We start from the raw sequence: 21,639 nt of genomic DNA on the forward strand, positions 1-21,639 counted from the left end.
CAAGAGGTACCCACACACGAACAAGGTCAAGGTTTTTATTCCAGGCTATTTCTGGTGCCAAGGAAGGGAAAAGATTGGAGACCTATTTTGGATCTTTCCATCCTAAACACATTCCTACTCGTACCAAAATTCAAGATGCTCACTCTACAGCAACTTCTTCCCATGCTGGGCAAGGAGTCTTGTCTGGGAACATTGGACCTCAAGGAGGCATACCTGCATGTCCCAGTCAGACAAAATTGCAGAAGATACCTCAGATTTCTTGCAGGTTCAACCCATTATCAATTCTCTGCATTGCCCTTTGGTTTATCTACTGCGCCCAGAGTATTCACGAAATGCCTGGCATCAGTAATTGCATACTGCAGACTTCAAGGGATACAAATATACCCTTATTTGGACGACTGCCTGATCCAAGCGGACAGCAAGCACATTCTTCTGAAACATCTGGCTTATGTAATAATGTTATTAAACTCTCTAGGATACACAGTCAACAAAGAGAAATCAAGACTAATACCCTCTCGGAAGATAATTTTCCTGGGTGCCAATTTGGACACAAATACCCAGATGGCCTACCTCACGCCAGAAAAGCAGGGGCAACTAATTCAATATTTCAGAACACTGGCAAATTGCACCCGGCTGACTGCAAGGAAAATCCTGCAGTCTCTGGGATTAATGGCATCTTGCATCTTACTAATCCCATGTGCAAAGCTGCATATGAGAAAACTACAATGGTACATAAAAAACATATGGTCTCAACACAGCCACAGTTTGGAAACAATAATACCACTAATTCCATGTCTGCAAAAGGAATTTCTGTGGTGGGCTCAAGCATGCCAAACAAACACAGGTCTTCCATTCAGCAAGCCTCAAGCAAATCAAGTCATCACAACAGACGCCTCGCACTACGCCTGGGGGGCGCACATGACAGACCGGTGCATTCAGGGCAAATGGACCCAAAAAGAAAAGCACCTTCACATCAATCAAAAAGAAATGCTAGCAGTGATAAATGCTATTACAGCTTTCAAGGACCTTCGACAACCAGGTCAGCTATTGATAAGAACAGACCACACCACAGTTATGTGGTACATAAACAAGCAGGAAGGAACACATTCTTATCCCCTATGCAGACTGGCCATGTCACTTTGGAACATGGCCATGGACTTACAAATGGAACTACAAGCACAGTACTTGCCAGGCAAGGAACACATGCTGGTAGACAACCTAAGCAGGAATATGACAGATCCACACGAATGGAAGCTGCATCCAAAAGTTTTTACAGAAATAATCCAAGAATGGGGAAGGCCAGACATAGATCTCTTTGCCTCCCATAAAAATCATCAATTGACAAAATTCTGCTCAAGGATCTTCCATCCAAAGGCCTAGAGAGTGGACGCCCTCTCAGTTGGACATCAATGACAGTTTATGCCTTCCCACCTCTTCCTCTGCTGCCCAAAGTCCTATTGAAGACCAGAGCAGACAGACCAAAGATGATCCTCATTGCTCCGGACTGGCCAAGGCAACACTGGTACCCACTCCTGAGGAGCCTGACGCATTCCCCACCATGGACCCTGCCTCTAATGCCTCTTCTGACTCAGCACAGCTTCAAAACTCTTCACAGTCAGCTGAAAACACTCAATCTAGCCGCATGGAAGATTCGTTAGCATCGCAGCAGGCCCTGCTCTCCAAGGAGGTGCAGGATGTCATTTTGGAGGCCAGAAGGCCATCAACTAGAAAAGCTTACTCTGCAAAATGGAAACGTTTTTGTTTGGAATGAGAAAAGGGCCAGTGCCCTGGAAAACTGAATTTACCTCAAATACTACAATATTTGGCTGAACTGCTAAGCAGTGGACTTTCGTTCTCCTCCATCAAAATCCATGCCTCAGCCATTTCTGCAGAATACAACACTGATCCACCTTTATTCTCTCACCCTCTATTAAGACAGTTCCTCAGAGGGCTAAGAATTTAAGACCTCCAAGAAAACAACCAATACCTGCTTGGGATCTTAATTTCATTCTGGAAAAACTGACTTTGCCTCCTTTTGAGCCAGCTGCCTCATCAGATTTACAATATTTGTCCTGGAAAACAGCTTTCCTTCTGGCTATCACTTCAGCTTGTAGAGTTTCAGAACTACAGGCTCTTATGGCTGTCCAGCCTTTTATCATCTTCCATCAGGACAGAGTTTCATTACGTACCAACCCGTCCTTTATGTCTAAAGTGGTATCCAGGGTAGCTTTAAATCAGGCCATACATTTACCTACTTTTTATCCTAATCCTCAAAACAAAGGGGAGAGATTACTGCATTCCTTGGACATCCACAGACAACCGTATTATTTGGACAGAACAAAGCCTTTCAGAAAATTAGAACAGCTTTTTGTGGCCGATGCGGTAGGAGCTCAAGGAAAGTCAATATCCAAACAGACAATCTCAAAATGGATAGCCCACTGCATACGCTTTTGCTATTCCTTTCATGGCAAAACTGTACCTACAGGCATTAGAGCTCATTCTACCAGGGCCACAGCCACCTCTGCAGCCTTCCTCAGAGGAGTTCCTACCAAGGATATTTTAGAAGCAGCCACTTGGAGTTCTGTGCATACCTTCTCTAAGCACTACAACCTACCATTATACTCCAAATCTAGAGCAGGCTTTGCCACTGCAGTCTTGCAGGGCATTTTGGCTCCTCCTAGCTCCACCTAGTGCCTACCACCCCTTTCTTAGCTTTGGGATTCTACCCATCTGTTATGACTGCAGCTGTATGCACGATGAACATAGTACAGTTTTGTACCTACCATAAATGTAGATGTTCGAGTGCTAATACAGCTGCAGTCCAGGTTTCCCTCCCTCCTTCCCCTCTAGGGGTCTTCTTTTATAGTGTATTTGCTTGCAACTACTGGTCTTTGATTATATTGCATTGCATTATTACATAATTGTATGTATTGCCTTCTTTCTGGGGGCACCTGACATCTGGGGCAAGAAAAACTGAAGAAAATGGCGTCGGCTGGTTCTTTTATACCTCTGTCGCACTGACGTCAGGGAAGAAGCGACGACAACCGACGCCGGACCTAGACTTTGGAATTCGGCCGACCGAGGACCCGCCTGACGGCAGGAGAACCCATCTATTATGACTGCAGCTGTATTAGCACTCGAACATCTACATTTATGGTAAGTACAAAACTGTACTTTCTTGGGAGGGGAAGAGCTTGAGCTCAGAAGCTGTCGCCTACACTGCCGGCATGGATCCAAGACACCATCTGTGATAAATAGTGACACTGGATATCACAGATTCCAAGTTATGGTAAGTACATAACTCTTTTTATACACAAACATAACTATGTAAATGTATGTATTTAGGGCATAATAAAATTTAAAAAAAAGTGGTCACACATTCAGACATTTTCTGTCAACATCTAATGCAGATTTTGTGCCATTGAAACCAGAAGTTGTTCCTAGCATACATTTTCCTGATGTTATGGAGCAAAATGAGACTAATTTCATTTTTAATGAATGAATGAGAAGTTGGACTGTTCATTAAATTTTTATGAAAGTAGAGCTGTTACTCACTGGTATTTTCTGGTCGTTGCTTTATTTCGTGTTTCTACAGTAGTGTTGGTAATTTCATTTTTGTTGTGTTCATGCATATATGTAGACTTTTATAAAATGCATGCCTGTAATTGTGTGTGGAGAGAAGTTGTATGACGGACATCTGTATAACATAATCTTTTTCTGATGACATTTCTAATATCAGATTGTCTTTTGCAGAAAAATATGGCTGAACCAGTGGCTCTGCATGAATTAGATACCAGCAATGGTGTGCTTCTGCCTTTCTATGATGCTGATACCAATGTAGTTTATTTGTGTGGAAAGGTAAGTTCATACAAAGGCTGTTGTAATAGCAACATGTAAAGAGTGAAAAAGTGTTCTTGATTGCTTTGCATTTCTCTCTTCATTGCCCTGGAAAATGTATCCTGTGCAAGTGTGTAAGAAATGCTTTGTAGGAATTGACAAACTCAGTCTTGTAAGGTGTTTAGAACTACTTACCACCAGATCTTTATTCAAGGGGACCATCTTTGGATGTGCCCTTGAAATGCCCTCCCTGTGCCCTCTTGCATGGCTTTTCACATTACCTGGATGCATGTTCATCAGACTGTGTCCCCTCTGGCAAAGCCAGCAACCTTGCACTTTATTTGGGTTAGGGAAAAGGCACAGCCCAGCAGTCACCAGTCCACTTGAATTATTTATGTCTGAAAACACCTGCATTTGTTGCCTAAGAAACCGAAGCTTAGCAAATATTTTTGCTTTTGCTGGATTACATATTAGGATCATTGTACACTGCCATTTTAGTTGTGGTCAGAGGGCAACATCACCAATTTCTACCAATATTGTGCAACTGCTTAGGGTGCAAGGTTGGAGAATCTTGAGACCTTTATGATCACCTTGCATTTGCTGAATGTGAAGTCCTCAGCTTAATTAATTGAGGGCCCTTTAGAGGTGCCTAATGTGAGGTAGTGAGGTCTAATGTAATATACCCAGAGATCAGGCTAGTGACTTCCAGCTTTGGGTGCCCTCATAGTGCATAGTGACTTTGGAGTCTCTGGTCATTCTCCAGGTTTATAATTCCCTAGTGTAAGGTCAGCTTCCATTTATTGTCTTTATACATTAAAGAACTCGAGCATAAAGGTGCCTAGTGTTTGTTTGGGAGTGAATTCCCGTTGACCTTGCTTTGCATCAAGTGCCTTTGAAAAGAGTCCTTGTCTCTGAGGATTTGAATGCTATAACCCTAAATGTGTCTCTGAATTTGATTTTGAGGTTCTGTCCCCTCACTTTCCTCTGAGTAGCGATTGAAGTCTCCTCTTGTGCAGAGTTCATGCTTTCAGAATTTTCCCAACTTCTCCATACTTCAGGAACCTATTCATCATGCAATGGTTAACTTACCAGATGCAGGATCAGTCATCATTTACATTATGTAGGGCCACTTGCTTGAAACTACTGATGTTACAAGTTAAGTATCACTTCCTACTCAGCATCCCCTCTCCAGGACAGTGGTATAGAATTAGCTTAGATGTCTGCTTAACTCAGTTTTCCTTGTATGTGTGTGTTGCCTTTTAAAAGATGCAGGGCTTTAGGAAAGTTTTCTATCAACGGGAACTTGTCCCCTTATTTCTCTGACGTCTCATCTTTGGACTGAGCATTTTGTGGATGATTTTTGTGAAAGTGATCATAATTAGTTGCTTTGTTCCACCAGTTTTCATTTTGAGGATACCTTTAGAAAGATGAGGTCCACTTTGGACTGGAAGTCTCATTTATCTGTTCCCAAAATATCTAAATGAGTAGAGGCTTAGGGGAGTTTTTCTATGGAATGACACCATAGAAGTGGGTCTCTTCATATTGGAAGCACTTAAACTTGCGGGAAGGAGTACCATATGTCCTCTGCATTTAATCTGCTCAATCAGCTTTAGAAACTTAATCCTAACATGGGCATTCTCCATTTGCAGATTGCAGAACACAGTCCTTTTATTATCACTTCATTCTTGTGTAGGGTATATAGTACTTGGCAGCTGTTCTACCTGCTGAGGAATCAAACACATTTCACATTTGCAGCAAGTGATTCTGTTTTTTTTCCACCATAACCTTGTTTCCCTTAATTATCTCCCCAGTATGACCCTTTATCAGCTGTATTACTTTAGGGGACCAGATCTTCTAGAAGAGCTCATCTCTGCCCCTGTCCTTGGAGTAGGCAGCAACTGATAGGCTTCTGCCCCTAGCTCTTAGATTGTACTTTTTGCCTTTGATACAGATATTGTGACTAGAGCTGCATAATTTTATGTCTTCCGCTGCCAGGCAACCTTGTTTAGTCTGTCCTGTCCCCATGAAGAGCTCTGGCAGAAACTTCTGGATAAAGTTTGTAGATATGTTTTTATTTTTCAGGATGATGTCTTATTAATTATTAAACACTGAAAAGAGGGAAGACCTTATCCATTGTGGAGGCTATGTGCCTGTCTCCTTCTGTCAAGACAGCTGCTTTTTCCACAAGTAAGTGGTTTCAGACTGTTGAAAGTAGCTGTGACATCCTGGGTTCTTTGCCATATCCTTTGGTCTTTTCCTAGACAATTGTGTGGTTCTGTCACTTCATACAGAAGTCAGTCCCTTTAGTAGGCAGATTCTCCAGTTTCAGTCGAACATGAATGGCCATAACCCAGAATATTAGGTTCTGAATGTGATTGGCGCTTGTTGTATGATGGAGTTAACACCTGTCTGTGTTGTGTCCTTTGGACCATTTGTTACTAGACAGAGCTGATGGCTCAGACATGCCTCTTCTTGGTCAGAGAATCTGTAGAATAAGGTGCCTTTGGGTAATGGACGGCTTTTTCCTTCTACATTGTACTTATCCCCAACTGAGTGCTGTATTATCCATTTGTTGAACCTAAATGATTACATCCCACTAAATGGAAGCTGTTCTAGGTGATCTGACTCCGTTCAGTAATGTTGCCAGAGAGAGACACTTGGTGGCATTAGACATATTTGCCTGTTTACATAAAGATACAGAATTTACCCAAGAGGCTTGTTTGCTGTGAATAACTGGCAGTGTCGGGACCAGGTGATAGATTTTAGTTTTTCCATTCTGCACATGATTTTACCATGTTTTCCTGTATGTGGGTGTAGAAGTGCCTGCGTATAGGATTCCATGTTTGGATGACTAGCTGCCGTTGGCCCTTCCTTAGACCTGTTTACCTCAGAGATTGCATGTGTCATCTTGCTCCAGCTCTTGTACTCTTTCCACTGCACACCATTTCACTCATTGGGCTGCCCTTGACTCTTTGGTATCTGGCCTTTCTCTCTGTAGGAAATGTTTAGGAGTTCATTGGGCTGACTCTCGATCTCATTGAAGGAATGTGTAGCTAGAAATTAGCATTTTTTGTTAGCATCTTATGTTGATGTTCTTTGTGTTTCACTGTTGCAGTCATCACATATGGGTTATCTGTTTGCAGTAGCCCTCAGTCAGCCTGATTAACAAAGTCTTGGGTCCTGCGTCTGTTGCTGTCCCTTCTTCCATGACGTCAGGGGTATAAAACATGCAGCCGACGCCATTACATCAGTCTTTCTTGTTGTGCGGTGCCCGAAGCAGAAGCTTGCCGGTTGGCCGACTCCTGAAATTTTCATTTTTGAGTTTCAAAACCAAAGTCTTCAACTAAAGCTAAGTACCCCGTTGGGGAAACTTTTTCTTGCTCCTTACCAATGTCAGTAAAAGTTAATAATTGCATTTCTTGTGGAAAGCAAATACCTCACAAAGATTTTCATATTCGTACTGTATTCCTTGCCTAGGCCCTGACCACAACGTTCCTTGCTGTCGGTCTTGTGCTTTATTTAATCAATGCACTGTCTGTCGTCAGTAAATTTTCGCCTCTAAATATTTCGGTTCTCAGTTCAGTTATCCACAAATGTCATCAGTAAGCCATCCGACTACCGGAGTTCTGAAAAAACACAAAGATAAAGACAGAGCCAGGCCGCCTAGGTCCAAAGCTGCCGACGACGCTTCTCTTAAGTCAGTCGCCAGTTTGCCGGTACTCAATGAGGTGCTTTCACAGCCCCTGATACCCGCTACTTCTGATTCACAGGCCTCTACTGAGACCCATTCGGAGTCCGGTATGCCGTGTGTCACTACTTTGGATGGGTCTGGAGCTGCTGTGCAGGCACCGGCTTCTGAGGGTGCATTCAGGCCTACGGACTTCCATATTAAACTGACACCTTCTTCTTCTTTAAGGCCTAAGCCTCGAACCATGCCTAGAAAACCGACGCTCAAGCTGCATGCTCAGGCCTCTATGCCTAAAAAACAAATGACAAGAATGGCTGAAAACCTTATAACTTTAATCAGGGGAAGCCAACCACCCTCTTCTGAGAGACCTAGGACTGAAATTGTTTATGAATCTTCTGACCAGGATTCTGATTTTTCTATTTCTTCTGATCTGGATTTACCCTTATTTACTTATGAGGATTCTAATGCAGAGGACTCTATTCCCTCTGTTTCCCCTCCAGAGGATTTTTCTTTTGGTGAAACCTTGCACACACTAAAGGAGCATTTCCACTGGGAAACCCAGGATTCTTCTGATTCGAAGAAGAGGCTTAGGGATTTCTTACTCTTGCCTCAGTATAGGCCTTTAGCTATACCTCCTGTACTAGACATTGTTGATGATGCCTTTTTGGAATCTAGTTTGGCCCCTGATTCTTTGCCTCCTGCTCCCAGAAAACCTGACAGATATTACAGGGTTCCTGATTCTCGCAAGTTTCTTTTTAAAAATCCTATAGTTGATCCAGAGACTACTTCACAGGGACCCAAGGGCATTAAGGCCTCTACTGCCAAAAACCCTACCCCTTCTGATAGAGACTCCAGGGTGCTGGATAGATGGGGTAAGAAGGTTTACACTTCTGTAACCTTGGCCATTAGGGCCTTAAACTGTCATTTTCATTTGTTAAAGTATCAACAACATATTATTGGATTGCTTAAACAGAAAATTATGTTGATTCCTGACTGTGCTGAAAATAAGGAATTACAGGATTTAATGCATTCTGCTGAACAGGTTGGAAAACATATTTTGCAATGTGGGTTTGATTCTTTAGAGGCCTCTTGCAGGTCTGCTGTCACTGGGTCTGTACTCGGAAGGCATGCTTGGCTTAAGGAGCAATCTTTGCCCGATCATGTTAAAGCTAAACTGTTGGATGCTCCCTTAAATCGGGACCGCCTGTTTGGCAACAAAGCTGAGGAAGTTCTTAAAAAGATGGAAGATAAAGCTAAATCTGTGCAAACTGTTAAAGATTTCTTACAAGTTCAGCCTCCAAGATTTAGTAGGCATTGGCCCTCTAAGAACTGGTCCTTTCCGGCTCCTTCCAGGCCTTCTCAATCCAAACCCAGACACCGCAGAAATCCCAGGTTTCAGTCCTAGGGTACACACAAGACTAAGCAGTGGGGGAGGGGGGGGCTTCTGCTTCCAAATCTGGGAGTAGTAAGACTCCCCCTATGGAAAACTGTCTCAATGACTTGATTTTGAAACTTCCAAGCACTTCTCAACTGAATACTCCTTTAGGGGGAAAGATTGTTCTGCAGGCCACAAATTGGGAACTCATTACACAGGAGAAATGGGTTTTATATAAAGTGTCCCAAGGATACAGATTTCACTTCCACACATTACCAACGCCAAAAGGTTGGCCAGATCTACCCCAAAATCAGTGGGCAGAGGCTCAAAAGCAAATACTCTCTCTCTTTTAAACATAAAGGCTATTAAAACTGTACCAGATGAGGAAAAAGGGCAAGGTTTCTACTCGAGACTTTTCCTGGTACCCAGAAAAAAAAACAATTCATGGCGTCCTGTTCTGGACCTGTCTACTCTAAACACCTTTTTGGTGATTCCAAAATTCAAGATGCTGACTCCTCACCAGTTGCTTCCTATGCTAGGAAAAGATGCCTGGATGATAACACTCTATTTAAAGGAAACATACCTGCACATCTCAATCAGGGAATCTTGCAAAAGATACCTATGCTTCAAAGCAGGCTGCAATCACTACCAGTTCTCTGCACTGCCCTTTGGCTTATCTACTGCGCCCAGGGTATTCACAAAGTGCCTAGCCCCAGTTATCGCATTTTGCAGGCAAAGAAATATTCAAATATACCCATAACTGGACGATTGTTTAATTCAGGCAGAAAGCCAGGACATACTTTTGAATCATCTGGCCTTTGTACAAAGGGTGCTAACTTGTCTGGGGTACACCATAATCGAAAAGAAATCACACCTGGTACTCTGTCAACAAATCATATTCCTGGGAGCAAGCTTGAATACAACTTCCCAGATGGCTTTCCTCACGCCAGAGAAACAAATTCATTTGACAGCCTACTTCAAACAAGTGGCCCCAAACACCCTACTATCTGCAAGGCAAATACTACAAGCCTTGGAGTTCATGGCCTCCTGCATTCTTCTAATTCCATATGCAAGACTGCATGCGAGGAAACTACAATGGTATCTAAAAAGCCTATGGTGTCAACATTCTCAGGATCTAGAAGCAATGATTTCTATCATACCTTGCCTAGAGTTTCTTTGGTGGGCAGAGGCCTGCCACCAAAACAAGGGACTACCATTCACACCACCCCCTGCCACCCAAGCCCTAACAGACGCATCAGATTATGCATGGGGGGGTTCACCTGGCAGGGAAATGCATTCAGGGCAAATGGAATCCAAATCAAATGCACTTGCATATCAGTCAAAAAGAAATGTTAGCTGTACAGAATGCTCTGACAGCCCTCAAGGACCACATTCTTCCAGGACAGTTAATGGTAAAGACGAACACCACTGTTATGTGGTACATAAACAAGCGGGGGAGGTACACATTCTTACCCCCTATGCATACTAGCCATGACATTGTGGAACACAGCCCTGAGCTACCAAGTGCATCTAGAAGCTCAATTCCTGCCAGGAAAATTAAATACACAGAGCAGAAACCTCATGGACCCACACAAGTGGAAGCTGGAACAAAGGATTTTCAACATGTTGACAAGCAAATGGGGGAGCCCGGATATAGACCGGTTTGCCTCCCCCCAGAACTATCAATTGGACAAATTTTGCACAAGGACCCCACAAGCAAGCTTGGAAAGTGGATGCTCTGTCCTTAAGCTGGAAAAACCTATCAGTTTATGCCTTTCCTCCTCTGCCTCTGCTCTCCTAAGTACTACTAAAGATCAAACAAGACAAACCAAGGACTATTTTGATTGCACCAGACTGAAAAATGGAAAAGATTCTGTGCCTGGAACCAGTCTCAAGGGATGAGCACAGCAGTGCCCAGTTTACCTCACAATTTACAATACTTATCTGAGATGCTTCACAAGGACCTGTCTTTCACCTCCATCAAAATTCACGCCTCAGCCATTTCAGCTCATTATAACACAGAACCTCCCCTCTTCTCTCATCCACTGCTTAAGCAGTTCCTTAGAGGGGCCAAAAATCTACGACCACCCAGGAGAGCCCCAACTCCAGCCTGGGACCTTAATTTTGTACTGGAAAATCTCACTCTTCCTCCTTTCGAGCCAGCTGCCACTGCAGATTTAAAATTCCTCTCTTGGAAAACAGCTTTCCTTTTAGCAATCACTTCAGCAAGAAGGATATCTTAATTACAGGCCCTCATGGCAGTGGAGCCTTTCATCATCTTTCATGCGGACAGGGTGTCCCTCAGGACCAATCCCTCCTTCATGCCCAAGGTGGTATCCAGTGTGGCCCTTAATAAATCCATTAATTTGCCACCCTTCTTTTCTAACCCACAGAACAAAGGGGAATGGATACTGCACTCCTTAGACGTGCACAGACAACTTGGATTCTATTTGGACAGGACTAAACCTCAAAGGAAATCTGACCAACTGCTGGTGGCTTTTGCTGCAGGGCAGAGGGGAAGGCTATTTCAAAGCAAACCATTTCCAAATGGGTAGGCAGTTGCATTCATTTCTGCTACAAGCACCATGGAAAACCTATCCCACAGGGGATCAGACCCCACTCAACCAGGGCTGCATCTACCTCCACAGCCTTTTTCAGAGGCGTCCCTATCAGGGACATCCTAGAAGCTGCTACCCTGAGTTCAGTACATACTTTCACCAAACATTACCACCTGCCAATTTTCTCTAAATCCAGAGCTGGCTTTGCCACTGCAGTCTTGTAGGGCCTTATCGCTGGTCCTAATGCTATCTGAATTCCTCCTCCCATCCTTCTCTTTGGAAATCCACCCAAATGTGATGACCGCAACAGTGAAACATGAAGAACATAGTACAGTTGTGTACACTTACCATAAATGTAAATGTTCGAGTGTATTCACTGTTGCAGTCCTGGTTACCCCACCTCCAGCCCCCTTTCTTCTTTGGGCTACACCTCTATTCTACTCTACTATGCTCAAAAGCTTTTTGGTGTATTTGCTTTTTTGTTGGAGGTATAACCTTGTATATTCTAGATTTAATTGCTCCCCTTTAGGGGGGCACTTGACATCTGGGGCAAGAAAAACTGATGTAATGGCGTCGGCTGCATGTTTCATACACCTGACGACCTGTCGTCATGGAAGAAGGGACAGCAACCGATGCAGGACCCCAGACTTTAATCAGGCCATCTGAGGGCTACTGCAAGCAGACAACCCAAATGTGATGACTGCAACAGTGAATACACTCGAACATCTACATTTATGGTAAGTGTACACAACTGTACTTTCCCACTATGCTTCACATTTAAAAAATTTGAATGTCCTCTCTACATACTAAAGAAAGGATGCACCATTTTCATCCTGCAGCCATAAAACTAGGTTATTTTTCAAATAAGTAATGCTGTTTCTAAGAGGTTCTGTGGGGCTTTGCGTTGCAGCCATTATTTAAGATGTTTATAGGCATATTTTGGCCTCTAAGCCATAATGGTTCTGAGAGATAATTGAATACTCACTGTTTGCCTTTAAATTTTATTAATTTATGTGCTTGAGACAGACATCTTGTAGAAATAAAGAATGCATTTATATCACATCAGCCTAATATGCTTAGGGTGGTGAGCGGTATGAAAACCCTAGTTTATAGTAATACCATGATTAATAATGCCTAAAAAATTAAAACCTTAGTGACCGTGCCAAAAGTCTGTACTTGCATTATGTTAAACTCTTTTCAAGAAATAGTATTTCAGGGACCTCCTAAAAGAGAGCTTAGTGTTACAAATCTGTAGCTGAGAAGGTAGTGTGTGCCCCAGAGCTTGAGCTAGATACCAAAAAGTGATCACCTGAAGATTCCAGGTGTATTTGCAGTGTACACCTAGCAATAGTGCCTTCAGAACAGACTAAAGCTGGTGAACTGGGCTGCATACGCTCGTGACCTTTTATCTGCAAGTGAAGAGGGGGATTTTTCTGCATCTCCTAGATCCTGTGGCAGGACTGTCATTACTGATAAATATCACACGGATCATTGTTGCTGTGTGATTCATTACATATGGAATTATTCCACAGAAAGACTCCCAACCACTTGCATTGCTTTCAGCTGTCCCTGCACAGGGCAGCCCTACCTGTGTTAGAAGATCAGTTGATTGCATGATGCAAAGGAGACTCGCTTGCACCATCTTTAGTTCCTTTTTGCTACATAGACTTTATGGAAGTCTCTGTGGGAGATCACTGTTACAGGCCACTGGAATAATAAGTACCCAGTTCAGGGTTTTTTATTCTAATCATGCTGTTGCATTGTATAGTGATTGCTTGCTTAGGTCTGTGAATTGGATGTTTTTCTTGGGTGGTTGTCCTGGGGAAAAGTCACCAGCAAGTGTGCTTGTGGCAGACAAATTCCACTGGAAGAAATTGACCACTCTTACATTTCAGAAAACATGCTCTGTTGTCTGCTCCTCTCCAAAAAATAAACACACATTCAGTGTTTTTTATATGGTATATTTCCCTTTACTGGTAACTTATTACCAGTCTCCATAGGAAATCGTGACATATGACTGTCTTTGTAGACCACTTTTCCCTTAATTTAATGGCTTGAATCACTCATTCTGGTAAATTTTCCCTGAAGATTTACATAGAAATGTTTTATCACATTGTGATTGTGACAAAAGGGGATATTGCCAGCACAGCTATCTGGAATTTTTTAAATAATTATATGATTTTGTGAATATCAGCATGATTTGTATAAGATGCTTGTGTTACAAATGTATTGGAACTGTATGTCATGTGTATATCAAACTGCTGGTACAGAAGTGTGTGTTGAAAAGGTTTTTGCAAAGTGCTATTTGAAATGTAACCACAGTGTGCCCTACTGGAGTAGAACAGAAATGTGCATGCACTGTTGTAACTTTTTAAAGGTATATATTTTAACACTATAAATTGGAATGCAGGAGGTTAACTTCAGAAAAATAACCGAAATTAAATTACTTTGGCTTGGCCATAAAAGATGGTATCTTTCAGTTTCATTGCAGCAAGAGACATAGTGTCTGTACTAGGGATCTTTCTGTATTGTCTTTAGGGTGAAATAATTACTAGTCTTGAAATGTGGAGGAATGTAATTGTGTTATGACTTCCAGCTTCTGCCAAAGATCTGAGTCTATGTATTTTCACAGGTAGATGCTAAATACTGCCAAGCTTCCAGCAGTGGGGAATCTCACTTGGGAGCTAGAGTCAGATGACAAGACATGATGTCATTCTGCAAGCTATCCCAGCAGTAATATTGTAGATATTAATTTGAGAAGTCTCTTAGAGGGAGAGTGCATTCTGTATTCTGTCTTAGACCTGACAAGAACCAGTCACCACAACATCCGCCTTGCTCTATTTAAGTAAGTTAACTAGGATATAGTAATTCTCTTGGATATAGTCAGGAATATAGTGAAGCTTAGTTTAGATATTTTTCTTTATTTGAGACTGTCCTTCAGTGTGTTAAATATTTCCTGTGATTTTGAACTCTGATGTCACTGTGAATATATACTGGGTATTTTCTTGTTCTTTTATTACTAAATATATTTAAACCTTTCATTGTGGCTGACGTGTGTAGAGATATTTAAGTTTTGAGAGTACTTTGCATGTTTATCTGGTGACACTGTGTGGGCCACTCCTGATAGCCTTGCTCTTGGTCAGACTACCTTTGTATTAATATTACACAGTAAGATTGGACACCTTTGCTAAGGGCCTTAATGTAGCTGATAAGGAGTTTGACCGGTGGCAGTGGTAACTACCTTATAGTCTGGGTAGAAGGGGGCATAGCTAGTAATCCTGTGCCAGCCTGTCCCAGGTGTGTGTGTCTGTGTAAATCAAATGCCAAAGAGTGTGTATGTCAGTTACTTGAGCAAGGTCACGAAGCACTGGTTGGACAGAAAGTGTGTTGGTAGGTCTTGGCTTGGTCACTCAGCTGAGATCTCAACTCTGTAGCTGTGCCAGTGAGGAGTCTTATTGAGGATCTGGAAAAAGAGGGAGAAATCAGCCCAGGGCTGACTGTGGTCTCTGTTGTCACTTAAGGGAAATTGCACTTGATGCAGAGAGCTGCATCTGGAAATAATGTGTGTGTGTGTACCCGTTATCCGCCGAATGTGCATCCCCCACTGTTGCCAGTGGTAAGGATTGAGGCTCTTTGATTACTGGTCCAGTGGTGGGTCACTCACATTATTATACCACATCCTTCTGTCTTTCTCTATATCATCAGTTTTTGTTTTCCATGTTTGTATTTTTCTTGACAGTTTTCATTTCTTCATGTATATATTCTTTTTCCTTATTCTTGTCATTTCCCAGAATTTTTTGTAGTTGTATTTAAATATTCTCGCTCTTAAATTCTCATTCTTTATCTACTTTAGTAGTCAGTTTAAAGAAATGGAATAAACAACTGGATTTTGTAACTGCAACCCCTCCTTCATTTTCATATGTGTAAAACACATCTCTCTTCACCAGTTTTAACTTATGAATCTCATATGAAAGAAAACACCAATTGCACAATTTTGTCTCCATATCTTACTGGGATCGTGCAAACATTTGACATATACACTGTTTTTCCTGTTAATACTGAAACACTAGATAAAGCATTTTTCCTGAATGCTATTCCATAAGTCTTCCACAGAAGACTGAATTTATTGAGATGTAACGCCTAGAATGGTTTCCAAATTGCCACATAATGCCTGCTACTGTGTCAGTTTTGTTCTTATTTTCACATTTTTTTTTAAGAATATTTAGTTTGTTCTTGGTTTTCTTTTTTGCCATCTGTCACTGCTACCCAGGTTTTAGTTACTGCATTATCTGCTGCCACAAAACCAGACACCTTCTCAGTTTATTGTTGCTTTTCTGTTTTACTTTCCATCACTGCAACATTCTCTGCTGCTGCATTACCTGGTTCCTTTTCCACATAACTTTTTCAGAAGTGCTGACAGCAGAGCCATCAACTGAATAGTCCTTGGTCCCCTCCTCTTGTCATATTTACCAACAACCTAATTTCCCCCACCAAACTTGCCACTATCATCCAATATGCAGTCAATTCCACTCTTATCTGTTCAGCCCTCCCTCCAAGAGCTTCAACTCATCCTAAACCCAAACAGGACTAAGTTAAATGATTTTCTCAAATAAATCATCCAAGCTCAGCCCAATACCTCTCTACATTTTCTCCTGTAATGGAACAAATAATGAACCTACTAATCAGACCAAGCTCCTAGGCGTTGCAATAGATGACAAACTAAAATTTGATAAACATATCTCCCTAACAATCAAAAAGGTGCATACAAAACGTGGTACTCTCTACAGGGCTAAACCATACCTTACTCACCAAGCCAGACTAGCCACAGCTAGATCTCACTATCAAATATTTTCACCAACCTACATAAGACTGACCTTAATCTAGAGTCCTGTTATAGTAAAATAGATAAGTTTGCAGCAAGTCATCCCCATAATACTCATCATTGCTCCACTGTTCAGCAAATCAGCTGGCTGGAACTTCCCACCCTGTTAACACTAAACTAACTTACCTTTGCCCACAGAGTCGTACACAACCCTAGTATGTGCCCTGCACTTTCAAGCCTGGACCAACCCAACCTTAACTGCAGGTCCCTTAGTTCTTCTAGTAGACTAATGCTAAGAGTTGCACAATCTCACAACTGTCATGGTGACTCTCTCTATTCTAGTAAAGTAGCTAAGGACTGGAATGCTCTTCCTCTACATATCAAAAACAATCCCAACATCTCTCTGTTTAAAAAAAGCCTAAAAGGCTATCTCAATAGCAACTGCCTGTGCTCCTGTATTTCACCTGGCTAATTTCTTTCTCCCATTCTTCACAATTGTCTTCTAGTGCACCTCTTGTCTGCACCTTTAAGCACCTATTGCTTATAGCTCATGCCTTTGATCAGATTTTGCTTATTTTTGATAGATTGTTTTATTATTCCAGCTATCTATATCTATGTATTATGGTAAACTAAATGTTTTTCACAACTTTTGTTTATTTAGTAATTTTGTTATTTCCGTTGCTGTTAATATTTGTGTCATGACTTTTGTTTTTCTTAACTAATTTTTTTCTGTACTGGAGCTTTTCTCCTCGAGTCTCTGCTGAAAATGGGCTACTTGCTCAGTCGGATACTACCCAGTCAACAAATGTAAGTAAATAAATACATTGTTTTCAGTAGAACATCATTTGCAAGCTCTCCTGATGCCAGTTCTGTTATTTGCACAACTCGCAACAGAATCCCTTACATCATTAGGGATGCCACCATTCGTTGTGGCTAAAACCCGGAGTAAGACTATACCCCTCATATCACCAGTAACCCTGCCCATCCACACCCTCTCTCCTGCCCCTATTCCACCCATTTTGTGACATCACTATGACATTGCATGGTGGGGAACACCCTCTTTTTCCGTTCCTGATGCCAGCTTTCGGCTGATTTACTATGCTTTTCTGTAAAATAAAAAAAAAAAAAAAAAAAGCATAGTAAATCAGCCAATTTACAAACTCTGATAGTCTGTTTCTTTTTTTGAAACAGAATACCGGAGTTTGTAAGGTGTTTTCTGGACTACTAGAGAATTAGTTTGATTTCCGGATAGTCCGGAAAAAAAAACAGAGGGATGGGAACCCTGTATGTCATTTTCCATTGAGACAGCTAAACTCTGCTCATTTGTATCATCTAATGCACAGGAAACTTTATCTGCATTCTGATACTGCATATTGAATAAACTTTTTTTCCAAATTCACATTTCTGTCTCCAGACTCTTTCTATAGCTTTTCTCTCCTCCTCCATACTGCTGTTTCCCTCCTGCTACTTCCTTGCTGCTGTAGGAGCCCTCTGGTGCTATCTAGCAGCTCCAAAGAGTAAGGGTTCTTTATTAAAATATTTATAATATTTACACAGTTTACATTCTGTACAACTAATTTACACTTATTTACATAGTCACATTTTCAGTTTTTACATTAAATTTTTTACTGTCATTCCACTGCTCCCCTTCTCTTTTTTCCATAATGAAAATCATATTTTCTGTATTTCCGACAGTATCTATTGTCTGTTAAAATTTATCTCATTTAATCTTTCATTCAAAATAATCCATATTATACAAAACAATTTTATATCCACATTTTTACGTTTATCCCCATAATAACCATGCTTTACCATTTCCGTATTTATATCCTTTGTAACCTTTAATCCTTTTATAATTTCATTCTCACATTTTTCCCATAATCTCTTTACCATTTCATAATTTTAAAAACCATGCTCTGTTGTCTCCACCTCACTACAGTAATTACAGATTATTTCCCCTCTTTTTTGTATGGCATATTTGCCTTTACTGGTAATTTTCTTATTGTTAATCTCCACAAATAAAATCTGCACATCTGTAATACATTTTACATCTCCCTATCTTTCCCTTATTGCTCTTTCTTTTTATTTAGATGTTTTAAAAGATACATATAATATGTATTCATTGTACTCTGGTACCATTCTCTTCTATTCTTTTCTGTATTGCATATATTTAAATTCTGTGATAGAAATTTATCTTGATATTCTTTAATTTCCTCACAAAAGTATCCAGTTCCTGTTTTTAAGTTTATCTTCTCTATAATTTCTTTATAGTTTTCTTCCATTAAAGTTATTAGTTTCCTTTAACTACATCAACACTGTATATAATTTCAGTGACGCTGCATGAACAATAGGTTTAACCGACCCTAATCATCATCCTTGTTTTCTTACATAAATTACTCCTCTTTTAATCTGATTTAATCTGGATCCCCAAATAAATGTAGATATAATTGACAATAATTCTTTCTCTTGTTTTAGCTTGCTAACTAAGCTATTTTTCCTAATAGCACCAAATTAAGTATATTTTTATGTGTCAACTTATATGTCCTCCAAAACAAACATTTATTTCTAATTTTGTACATCATACTCTGCCATTGTATTATTCTATACTGATCACGCCCAAATTTTATACCTAAAATTTCAGCTTCTTTTCTATTAAACTGTATCCCTCATATTTTTGCTATTATTCCAAAACCTTTATCCTTAGTTATACTTAGACCTATATCTTTTAACTCTTGACTAAGTTTATTAATAGCTGTCGCCATACATTCTTCCTTTTTAGTCATCTGCGTAGGAAAACATCACAGGTATTGGTATAACCTGTTTTGTGCTATATTCTGCTTCTTTTAACATCAAATTTATTTAATTAACAATTGCATTCATAACCAACACAAATAAAATACTCCTTGTTAGACAACCCTGTCTTATTTCACATCATATGCCTATCATTTCACTTAACCAACAACCATTTATTGGCAATCTCGCTTTATTACTCTCATAAATTAACAAAATGATTGTTATTATTTTTCCACTTATATTATGCACTTTTAAAATCTCCCTTAAACTTTCATGTTGTATATAATCAGATGCTTTAGTCACATCACTTTTCACAATCTTTAAGCTCTGAAATTGTTTATTATATCATCTGCAATTTCCCTTGTCATTAAATGGCTCCCTTTCCATTTTCTTCCAAATATTGTTTCTTTCAGTAATTTATTCACTTTATTTTCCAGTTTCTTCCCTGTTATTTCATAAATGTCTTATAATCCACATTATTTAACAATACTGGTTAGACCCGCGGTAGTGGTGCTGCGGTAGCATTGTTGCATCATAGCAAGACGTTGTCGTGTTCGATTCTCAGCTAGAGCGTCTTCTGTGTGGAGGCATACGTGAATGGGCGTGCCCTCGTTGAAGGTTGTGCGTCAGAGCTGGTAACTCGGTACGTAAAAATCCACTACCAAACATTAGCGGACCGGAGTTCCGCTGTGGCGACCCCTAACTGGGATAAGCCAAAAGACACAACATTTAACAATACTGGTTAACACTTTTATATCTTATTTTTCTCTCCTTTTCTTTTCATACAAATCTTATAGCTCCAGTACATATTTCTTTATCTTCCGCCCCCTTCTCTAACCATTCATTTAACACCTCTACGAAATACTTCTACCAGTCTAGCATGATCTGATGTTATGTAGTCACCATTCCTCACTCTAGGGTCTTGGATCCGATATCGGATCCTAGCCGGCACACACAGACAAACAGCTCAAGCTCCTCCCCTCCCATAATGCTCTGCTGCCCTCTAATCCCTCGTATCTCGTTTGCCACTTCAGTAAGACAGACGCAGATTGCTCAGCTCCTCAGTCGTGTTATCTTGGGATTTGTATTGATAGGTAGAGTAGTTTAATCTAAATAGCGAGTATTTTGGACGTTTTTTTTTTTTTTTGGTTGGCATTTCCGAACTTTGGTTTGTTTTGGACTTTGAGTAAGGATTTTCCCCTAGGTTTGGTGATGTTGGATAAACCCTTGGGGTTTAAGAGATGCTCTTCTTGTGGTCAGAAAATGCCTATTTCCGACTCACACAAGGAGTGTCTGTATTGTCTCAGCAGCAACCAGCTCTTGTGCCGCCTTTAACCCTAGTACCATGGTTGACCACTGGAATAAATTACTCTTCAAAGGGTTGGTTAAGGGAGGCCCCTTGGTCACTGGTTCCCCAGCCAAAACGGGCTCCTCAGGTGCGAAGAAGAGGATTCCTGTGGAGGAGGCCCCATCCAAACGTCCCAGGCTGGCGGATTCTAAGTCCTCTGAGCCGGCTCCACCCAGGGCAGTTTCGGATCCAAGATCCTCTGGTCCCAGAACATCCAGGAAGTCTACTCCTGGATCCAAAGGTTCGGCTCCAAAGCCTTCGGATCAGACTCCTTCGCCTCCCTCGTCCGGATCCAGGGTTCCGTATTGGAGATCTTCAGATCAGAGGGTGGGAGCCGTGCCCACGGATCCGACCCTCTTGAATCCTAGAGATCCGAGGGCTGTTATCTCAGATCCTTTGCTGATGTCGGCTCCAAGTAGGTTAGATCCGAGAGTCGTGCCAGAGCTGATTGTAGTGGAGGACTTTCCCTTGGATCCCTTGATTTCAGTGCAGGCCCTTTCATCTGCTAGTAGGTCTCACTCTAGGGAGCACAAGAGAAGACCTTCAGGTTCCAGACAAGGCTCTCCCACCAGGTCCTCCATATCCTCCCGATCTTCCAGGACTGCCTTTCCTATGGATATGGACAGGATGATGCGGGCCTTTCTAAAAACTCAGATGGGAAGGTCTACCTTATCTTCTGCTAGTTTTTTTTCAGCAGGAGAGGGGGTCAGAACCTCCTCCAGTCCTTCCTCTTTCCGGACAGCGAAAAGATTCTTCTCGGCGATCAGAGCTGCCTCCCTCTCACATGGTTATCCTACCCAGCCTCAGTATCTGTGTGGACTGGGTCATCCTGCTTCTGGTCAGCCCAATCCGGCCTACCCTCCAGGGGGGTGCCTCCTCCTCAGGAGTCCCCTCCTTTTCTGAGTCTTCCCCGCAGCCTCCAGCGGAGGAAGTTCCCAGAAAGAGGACCTGTAAGAGGAAACATCTTGACTCCCTTGTGGAGTCCTTAACCAAGGATATGGATGCTGATGAAGGGGACGGGTCCCAGAGATCTCTGTCTGAGGACGTCTCTTTTGGAGACATATTTGAGATCCTCAAGGCCAAAGGCAGTTGGTCTGCTCAGTCCCCATCCTTGGAGGAAACCATATTTCTGGAGGCTTTTGGTACGGGCCCATCTACCTCTTGGGTGTCACCCTTGCTGATCTTCTTATTGATCTCGTGGCCAGCAGGGTTTGGAAG

At 41.6% G+C, this 21,639-nt stretch overlaps 1 protein-coding gene across 3 annotated transcripts in view; it reads left to right on the top strand.

Annotated features, from left to right (window-relative positions):
* Positions 1 to 21,639, top strand: part of CORO1C (coronin 1C) — a 1,687,220-nt gene that overhangs the window by 1,300,042 nt on the left and 365,539 nt on the right. For all 3 annotated transcript variants that reach the window (XM_044068401.1, XM_044068402.1, XM_044068403.1), the window contains exon 7: positions 3,754 to 3,858. In XM_044068401.1, coding sequence (XP_043924336.1) covers positions 3,754 to 3,858 — 105 coding nt within the window. The remainder of the gene's footprint in view (positions 1 to 3,753; positions 3,859 to 21,639) is intronic.

The sequence above is a fragment of the Protopterus annectens genome, chromosome 4.part0, assembly GCF_019279795.1.
Source record: "Protopterus annectens isolate FY-2018-M chromosome 4.part0, PAN1.0, whole genome shotgun sequence".
NCBI classification, from domain to species: Eukaryota; Metazoa; Chordata; order Ceratodontiformes; family Protopteridae; genus Protopterus; species Protopterus annectens.